This window comes from Rhinopithecus bieti, unplaced genomic scaffold (assembly GCF_001698545.2).
Source record: "Rhinopithecus bieti isolate Rb0 unplaced genomic scaffold, ASM169854v2 scaffold_25304, whole genome shotgun sequence".
NCBI classification, from domain to species: domain Eukaryota; kingdom Metazoa; phylum Chordata; class Mammalia; order Primates; family Cercopithecidae; genus Rhinopithecus; species Rhinopithecus bieti.
Window position 1 is genome coordinate 386348 of NW_016811568.1, and position 9730 is coordinate 396077.

General features: G+C 42.0%; 1 protein-coding gene across 2 annotated transcripts in view; it reads left to right on the top strand.

Annotated features, from left to right (window-relative positions):
• The window catches only part of WBP2NL (WBP2 N-terminal like), a 39910-nt gene extending 30346 nt beyond the window's left edge, over positions 1 to 9564 (top strand). For both annotated transcript variants that reach the window (XM_017894124.1, XM_017894125.1), the window contains exons 5-7: positions 2203 to 2310; positions 6686 to 7119; positions 9477 to 9564. In XM_017894124.1, coding sequence (XP_017749613.1) covers positions 2203 to 2310; positions 6686 to 7026 — 449 coding nt within the window. In that variant the 3' untranslated portion in view covers positions 7027 to 7119; positions 9477 to 9564. The remainder of the gene's footprint in view (positions 1 to 2202; positions 2311 to 6685; positions 7120 to 9476) is intronic.
• The last annotated feature ends 166 nt before the right edge of the window (positions 9565 to 9730 follow it).

Sequence of the window (9730 nt, forward strand, 5' to 3'; positions counted from 1 at the left end):
TTTTTGAGATAAGAGTCTCGCTCTGTCACCCCGGCTGGAGTGCAGTGGGGCGATCTTGGCTCACTGCAACCTCTGCCTCCTGGGTTGAAGCCATTCTCCTGCCTCAGCCTTCTGAGTAGCTGAGACTACAGGCGCACACCACCACGCCCAGCTAATTTTTATAGTTTTAGTAGAGACGGGGTTTCACTATATTGGTCAGGCTGGTCTTGAACTCCTGACTTCGTGATCCACCCGCCTCGGCCTCCCAAAGTGCTGGGATTACAGGCATGAGCCACCACGCCCGGCCTGGGTCTTCTGATTATATCATGGCTTAGATGTGGGGAGCTTGCTCCCCACCCCCACCTGCCCCCACAAGAGCCAGGGCTTGTGAGATAAATGTCCTTGAGGCCCTTGGAGTTAACTATTAATCATGCTTTATGATCTGATTCTTTGACCAGGAAAGATTCCCTTTCCCTCGCAGAATTGATATGTCAGGGCTCTTGATTTATGTTTTTAACACATGTATGTTGAGTACCTATTGTGAACCAAATTCCCAATTGTGAGACAGCTAGGAACACGCAGCAGTGAATAAGACACACGTAGTCTTTATAAACTTATAGTCTAGTTAGAGTCATATAAAAAGCAAACTTGTAAGTGAATAAAATACTTACTGTTGGAATTACTATAAAGGACACAGGACACAGAGGGTCCTCAAGGAGGGTGATAAGGGAAGAAGGGCAACTTTAGATTTATAGTGAATTAGAATAATTCTAGCCATTGAAACAGATAAACTCCAAATTATCAATGCTTAAGACAGTAGATATTACTGCTTATATAAAGACCAATCAGCAGGGGCAAGAGGAGGCTCTGTTCCACATAGTTATTCAGGGATCCAGGGTAATAGGGTCCTTGCTATCTTTTTTTTTTTTTTGAGACAGAGTTTCACTCTTGTTGCCCAGGCTGAAGTGCAATGGTGTGAGCTCGGCTCACTGCAACCTCCACCTCCCAGGTTCAAGCGATTCTGCTGCCTCAGCCTCTCAAGTAGCTGGGATTACAGGCATCTGCCACCACACCCAGCTATTTTTTGTATTTTTAGTAGAGTCAGGGTTTCACCATGTTGGTCAGGCTGGTCTCGAACTCCTGACCTCAGGCAATACACCCGCCTCAGCCTCCTAGAGTGCTGGAATCACAGGCGTGAGCCAGCACGCCTGGCCGGTCCTTGCGATCTTTAACCCATGGCTTCCATGGCCTCTTTGTACAGCCAACAGAGAAGGGAATAAAGATCTCCCCTGGGAAATTTTTATGGGCCAGGTCTGGAAACTGTACATTACGTCTGGTCACATGCCATAGGCAGAACTCAGTGTGGTAGGCTGCTAATGGGTCCACAGATATATCCCCATCTCAATCCTCAGAACCTGTGAATGTTACCTTGTTTGTAAAAAGGGTTTGTAGATGTAATTAATTTAAGGACTTGAGATGACAAAATTACCGTAAATTATTTAGGTGGCCCCTAAATGCCGTCACAAGTGTTCTTATGAGAGAGATGCAGAGGGGAGACAAGACAAAAGTGTTCTGTACCACACTGCCTTACATTGGTCTTTAATGGATATATCTTACCAACTTGGTAGAATCCTCACTTAGAAGTTTTTTCTGAGTATCTATTATGATTAGGTACTACGCTAGGCCTGGAATAAGCACAGGCAAATGAGACACAATCTCTGCTCTTAAGAAGTATGCCATTCAGGACAAGGGTCATAGTTCTATTTTTTTTTTTTTTTTTTTTGAGACAAGGTCTTACTCTGTCGCCCAGGCTGGAGGCTCCAGTGCAGTGGCACAAATAAGGCTCACTGCAGCCTCAAACTTCCAGGCTCAAGCAATCCTCCTGCCTCAGCTTCGTGAGTAGCTGGCATGACAGGTATGCACCACCATGCCTGGCTAATTTTTAAATAAATTTTTGTAGAGATAGGGTCTTGCCATGTTTCCCAGGCTGGTCTTGAACTCCTGGGTCAAGCAATCCTCCCATCTTGGCCTCCTGAAGTGTTGGGATTACAGGTGTGAGCCACTGCACTCAGCCCATGTTTCTTTTTTATCTTGTATCTCAAGAACATTGTTGGAAACATATGTAAGGTGGTGATTAAATACTCTGTTAATTGTTCAGTTGATATCTGCTATACTTCTGACTTAATTAAAAGAGTTCCTATTTTGCCAAATTTGTCTTTCCAGCTGCCCGAGGATTTCCACTTAGAACCTTAAATGACTGGTTCAGCTCTATGGGAGTTTATGTAATTACTGGGGAAGGGAATATATGCACTCCACACATGCCTTGTTCAGGTAAGGTATGGCAGAGACGTTCTTCCTGGAAGGTGGAAAATTATGCCAGAGGCTCAGAGATCTATCTATTGCAGGCTTGCCTCCAGCTCTCCTGCAGGAACAGCAGCAGAGGTTTAGGGGCTTGGAAAATGGTTACGTCTGTGACTTTGTTTTCAGACTGAAACCCAGTGGCAAAGTCAGCAAGTGACTGGGCTTTGGTTTCAGGCTTACTTTTAATGATATGTACAAACCTGGAACATACTTGGGCAACGCCTGTTAGTGGGAAGGGTCACTTCCTGTTTATAGCCTGAGCAGAAAATATATGCTCTTGCCCACTTCCTTGTTTCCATTTCACATAGCACAGTCATCATACCTGTGCCACACTCTTCAACCTCACTGAGGACTCAAGCCCTGGGCCCTTTAACAGTTGTGCTGTTAAAGTCCACTGCGACTGAATGGGGTTTCTGGGAAGTAACTCTCAAACATGGTCCACTGCCTACTGGTGGGCCACCAAGGGTCTCCTAATGCTGCCAACCCACCCAAAAATATGGGACTTTTCTTGAGTTCTCCTTGGAACTTGATATGCATGTCCATGGGCCTTTAGTTTTGTATGTAACTTAAAGGCTACTTATTTATAACCTTAATAGTTACCTTGGTTTTTAAAGGTTATTACAATCTAATATTCAGAATCTAAAGTAAGTGTTGCTAGGGTTTAACATTTTTTCAATTGAGGTGAAATTCATATAATATATAATTAACATGTTAATGTGTACAATTCAGTGGTATTTAGTGTAAAATTTAGCAGTATTTGATGTATTCACAATATTATACATCCATCAGCTCTCTCTAGTTTCAAAAGGTGGTGGTTTTTTTTGTTTTTTTGTTTTTTGACAGGGTCTCGCTTTGTCACCCAGGCTGTAGTGCAGTGGTACTATCATGGCCCCCTGCAGCCTCGACCTCCTGGGCTCAAGCGATCCTCTCACCTCAGTGCCCCCCAGCCAGAGTAGGCTAGGACCACAGGCGCAATCCACCGTGCTCAGCTAATTTTTATGTGCTTTTGTAGAGACAGGAATCTCCCTATGTTGCCCAGGCTGGTCTTGAACTCCTGGGCTCAAGCCATCCACTCACCTTGGCCTCCTGAGGTGCTGGGATTACAGGCATGAGCCATCCCTGCCAGCCTTTAAAAAAAATTTTTTTTTGTAGAGACAAGGTCTCACTGTGTTGCTCAGGCTGGTCTCACACTCCTGGGCTCAAGCAAGTCTACTGCCTTGGCTTCCCAAAGTGCTGGGATCACAGGTGTAAGCCACAGCACCTGGTCCAGTTTCAGAACTTTTTATCACCCCATACCTATTAGAAGTTACTCCCCCATTGTCCCCTCCCTGATCTCCTGGTATCCTCTAGTCTGCTTTCTGTCTTTATTGATTCACCTATTCTGAATATATCACATAAAGAAATCATACAGGCCGGGCGCGGTGGCTCAAGCCTGTAATCCCAGCACTTTGGGAGGCCGAGACGGGCGGATCATGAGGTCAGGAGATCGAGACCATCCTAGCTAACACAGTGAAACCCCGTCTCTACTAAAAAATACAAAAAACTAGCCGGGCGAGGCGGCGGGTGCCTGTAGTCCCAGCTACTCGGGAGGCTGAGGCAGGAGAATGGCGTAAACCCGGGAGGTGGAGCTTGCAGTGAGCTGAGATCTGGCCACTGCACTCCAGCCTGGGCTACAGAGCACGACTCCGTCTCAAAAAAAAAAAAAAAAAGAAATCATACAATATGTGATCTTTTGTGTTTGACTTATCTCACTCTGGATAATGTTTTTGAGGTTCCTCCAAGTTGTAGCATGTAGCAATACTTCATTTCTTTTTGTGGCTGAATAATATTCCATTGTACATATATACCACAATTTGTGTATTCATTCATCCATTGATGGACATTTGTCTTGTTTCCACCTTTTGGTTATTATGAATAATAGCTGCTATAAGCATTTGTATATAAGTTTCTATGTAGACATATGTTTTCATTTCTCCTGGATATACATCTTGGAGTGGAATTTCTGGGTCATATGTTAATTCTCTTAACTTTTTGAGGAACCACCAACTATTTTCCAGTGCTGCACTATTTTACATTCCTATGTAAATGTAAGTGTTCCTATTTCTACACATTCTCAGCAACACTTACCTTCCTTTTTCAAAAAAAAATATATATTAAAGCCATCCTAGTGGGTATGAAGTGGTATCTCATTGTGGTTTTAATTTGTACTTCCTTAATGACTAATGATGTTGAACATCTTTTTATGTGCTTTTTGGCTTTTGTATACCTTCATTGGAGAACTGTCCAAGTCTTTTGCGTATTTTTTTTTTATTATTTAAATCAGATTGCTTGTCTTTTTGTTGTTGAGTTGTAAGCATTCTTTATATAGACTGGATGTGAAATCCTTGTCAGATATATTATTTGCAAATATTTTTAGGTTTTCTTTCACATTCTTGATAATGCCTTTTTTTTTTTTTGAGACAGAGTCTTCCTCTGTCACCCAGGCTGGAGTGCAGTGGCACCATCTTGGCTCACTGCAACCTCTGCCTCCCAGGTTTAAGTGATTCCTGTGCCTCAGCCTCCTGAATAGCTGGGACTGCAGGTATGTGCCACCATGCACAGCTGATCTTTGTATTTTTAGTAGAGATGGAGTTTCACCATGTTGTTCAGGCTCATCTAGAACTCCTGAGCTCAAATGATCTGCCTGCCTCAGCCAGTGGGTTACAGGTGTGAACCACTGTGCCCAGGCAAAAATGGCTCTTAATGCACAAAGGTTTTAATTTTTATCAAATTTCTCTTTTTTTCTCTTGTTGCTCATGCTTTTGATGTAAAATTTAGGAATTCATTGCCAAATCCAATGTCATGAAGATTTAATCCCTGTTTTCTTCTAAGGATTTTATAGTTTTAGCTCTTATATCAAGCTTGTCCAACCCATGGCCCAGGATGGCTTTGAATGCAGCCCAACACAAATTCATAAACTTTCTTAAAATGTTACGAGATTTTTTAAAATAGCTCATCAGCTATCGTTAGTACTAGTATATTTTATATGTGGCCCAAGACAATTCTTCACCAGTGTGGCCCAGGGAAGCCAAAAGATTGGCCACTGCTGTCTTATATTAAGGCCGTTGATTCATTACAAGTTAATTTTTGTCTGTAGAGTGAAGTTAGGGAGGAACCTCATTCTTTTACATGCAGATATCCAGTTGTCCCAGAATCATTTTTTGAAGAGACTTATTTTTTTCTCATTGAATGGTCTTGGCATTCTGTCAAAAATCAACTGTTCATTGATGCCTGGGTTTATTTCTGATTCCATTGGTCTCTAAGTCTGTCCTCGTGCCAGTAACACACTGTTTTGATTACAATAGTTTTGAAATAAATTTTGGATTAAAGCAAAATAACTTTACAGCTGTCCATTCACTTTATCCAGTTAAATCACTTTGGGGAATGTAACCCAAGATAATAAGTAAAACTCATGTTTATTGTAAGGTTAATTGGAAAGTCAGAAACAACAAAAAGTATCATCTATCCATATGATGAAATATTATCCAGCTTTGAATTTACGAAGTAAATTAACAGTATAAAGACATTTCTTATAATATTAAGTAAAAGAGCCAGATTTTAAAAATCATGTGACTGGCCTGTAATCCCAGCACTTTGGGAGGCTGAGGCGGATGGATCACGAGGTCAGGAGATTGAGACCACCCTGGCTAACATGGTGAAACCCCGTCTCTACTAAAAATACAAAAAAAATTAGCTGGGCATGGTGGCGGGCGCCTGTAGTCCTAGCTACTTGGGAGGCTGAGACAGGAGAATGGCGTGAACCTGGGAGGTGAAGCTTGCAGTGAGCCAAGATCGCGCCACTGCACTCCAGCCTGGGTGACAGCGAGACTCCATCTCAAAAAAAAAAATTAAAATTAAAATAATATGGCTGATATGATCATGATTATATAAAGAATATTCACAGAGATTCTACAAAGAAATACACCAAAATATTAAGTGTTTGGTGGTAGAATTATAGATGACTTTTTTCCATTCCTCTTTATTTTCCAAACGGATAGTCCTCATTAAGCATGTATTACTTTTGTCATCATCACACTTTATTAAGTAAAACACATATCTGTGCACAAGTATAAGTAATGCACCAAACTATTCGTAGGGTTGTTTTCATGTTGATTTGAATCCCTGCACAACAGGAAGTGATATGCCTTCAATTGGTGATAGCTGGAGGAAATCGCTTTAGCATTATTCTGCCTGACTTCTCTTCTTGCGTCAGTTTGCTTCAGCATTATTTTTTAAGTTCTTCCTTCTCACATATTCCTTGACTTCAAGGTAACTGAATTTTTTTCCTTCTCATTATAATTCCCAGTTATTGCCTATGGAGCCCCACCTGCAGGATATGGAGCCCCATCTCCTGGATCCGGAGCCCCACCTGCAGGATATGGAGCCCCACCTCCCAGATACGGGGCCCCACCTGCAGGATATGGAGCCCAACCTGCAGGAAATGAAGGCCCGCCTGTGGGACACAGGGCCTCACCTGCAGGATATGGAGCTCCACCTCGTGGATATGAAGCCCCACCTGCAGGAAATGAAGGCCTGCCTGCGGTATACAGAGCCTCACCTGCTGGATCTGGAGCCAGGCCTCACGAATCTGCAGCAGCCCAGGCTCCTGAAAACGAGGCTTCTCTTCCCTCTGCCTCCTCTTCTTAGGTCCATTCTTAACCTTCTAAGATGTAAACCTTGAAGACTCACCAAGCAAAGAGGTACCCTAAAACTAAAGTCAGGATAAGGAGGAGGACTCAGGTATGTGATCACAGGCTTCTTGCAGGTAGTTGTTCCACCCTTTAGAAGGACAATCTTATGGGGGAAGATGAAGCTTCTGTGCCTAGATTTTAGAAGCAGAATCAACTCTTGAGTAGCTGGCTAAAGGAAGAGTACTATTGTAGGGCTAATTCCCCAGTAATTTGGTTGACATTGGGTTGCTTTTTTTTTTTTTTTTTTTGAGACGGAGTCTCGCTCTGTCACCCAGGCTGGAGTGCACTGGCCAGATCTCAGCTCACTGCAAGCTCTGCCTCCTGGGTTTACACCATTCTCCTGCCTCAGCCTCCCGAGTAGCTGGGACTACAGACGCCTGCCACCTCGCCCGGCCAGTTTTTTGTATTTTTTAGTAGAAACGGGTTTTCACCGGGTTACCCAGGACGGTCTCCATCTCCTGACCTCGTGATCCGCCTGTCTCGGTCTCCCAAAGTGCTGGGATTACAGGCTTGAGCCACTGCGCCCGGCCTGGGTTGCATTTTTAAGCATAACTTTTTCCACACTCGCATTCAAGGTTCCTGTCTTCCCATTCTCATTCAAGAAACATTTATTATGCTCCGTTTGCTAGGCACTAAGATGCGTGCTGAAAACAACGCGGTGAAACTACGTATGCAGAATGCCCATAATGCTTGATAAGGAGAAAAGCAAGTTGTAGGGAGCATATACTATAGTGATTTTTTAGCCTCATCAGACTGAATGCCCCATTTTATAACAAATATTTATATTTTATAATGTTTATATTTGTATATTAATAACAAATATTTTGTAATGTCTCCTTCACTTCAGTGAAGTTTGTAGATAATTGCATATGATTCCACACCATTTCAACCAAAATTAATATGCCATAAATGTGATAGAGGAAATAAAAGGAGTTTGTAGTAAAATTTTAAGTGTTTTAATACATAAATGCTCAGATTCTACCACACTAGAAGACATACTGAAGTAATCAAGGGTTCACTCCCATATACATAGTCACCATAGGTATAAAGACTAGAAATGCTAACTGATATGAATATGTTGCTTTGGTGACTTGAATACCATTGCTATTGGCAATATTGTTCTCCAAAATGGTGAACAACCTTTGAAAATTTTCCAAATAAAACAAAGTTTAGTCTTCCCTTGATTTACACAGTGGTGGAATTCCTGAAAATTTCTGTATATACTAAAGTAATATAAAACAGAGTTAGACTCTAGGCTCAAATGATTATAAACATGCTTCACCTACATCACTGGCTGGAGAGCCATTAGAAAGTCAGGAGACATAGGACAATTAGGGTACTGCCCTGTACCTTTCAGGATGTCTCTGATCTTCGACTCCTCACCCATTAAATGCCAATAATGCCCTCTAATTGTGATAACAAAAAATGCTCCCACTTATTTCCTAATTGCTCCCTGGGGGGCAGTACCATCCCTGCTGAGGACCACTATTCTAGACTGTTTCAAGGTTTTTAGCCCCTTCAGAGCTCACCATTCTCCCACACTGGCAAGGTAGGCAAAGTTCCTAATTTCATTGGCCTTTCCTTATCTTATTGCAGGCTCATCAAGCCACTTAAAAGGGAGGCCTTAAAAATATATTAGTAGTCAGGTGTGGTGGCACATGCCTGTAATCCCAGCACTTTGGAAGGATAAGGTGGGAGAATCAATTGAGGCCAGTTCAAGATCAGCTTGGTCAATATGGCAAGACCCTGTCTCTAGGGGAGAGGGAAAAAAAAAAAAAACCAGGTGTTGTGCGCAGTTGACCCAGAAGACATTTAAATCAATATATTTTCTATGCATTTTTTTTTTTTTTTTTTTTTTGAGACAGTCTTGCTCTGTCACCCAGGCTGGAGTGCAGTGGCACAATCTTGGCTCACTGCAACCTCCACCTCCCAGGTTCAGGCAATTCTCGTGCCTCAACCTCCTGAGTAGCTGGGATCACAGGCAGGTAACACCATGCCCTGCTAATTTTTTTTATTTTTAGTAGAGATGGGGTCTGGCCATGTTGGCCAGTCTGGTGTTGAACTCCTGGCCTCAAGTGATCTGCCCATCTCAGTCTCCTGAAGTGCTGGGATTACAGGCATGAGCCACTGCGCCTGGCCTTCTATGCATATTTCTTATATGTAGTTGAAATCATGCTATATAATGTTTCACCAGATATTTTACATTTTCATAGGTTTTTAAGAATTGCTTGTAAATATTGTTAGTGACCACATAATATTCTGTGACACAGTCACACCATAATGTATTTTCTCAATCCCTCTTTGAAGGTATTTGAGTTGTTTCCAGGTTTTTGTTATTACAACTTCGTGATTAACTTCTTTGTATATGGAGCTTTTTAAAAGTTTTAAATGCTTTCTTTAACACAGCTTAGAGTCATTGATTGATCTGTGTTGTGAAAATTAGGAAACCAGATGCTCCCATGTTTTCAAGGACAGCCTTTCTTAAGGAAGTCAGGTAGATATTAATGGGTTTTATGTGAAATGGAGTAACTGGGTTAAATATAATTGAAAAAGACAAGAAAACTGGTTTCTTTACAATTTCTTAGAGCCTTGACTATACTAATGGACATAATGTCCAAGATGGGGAGATTTTCAAAATTTACAGTTTTTTCAAAATTATT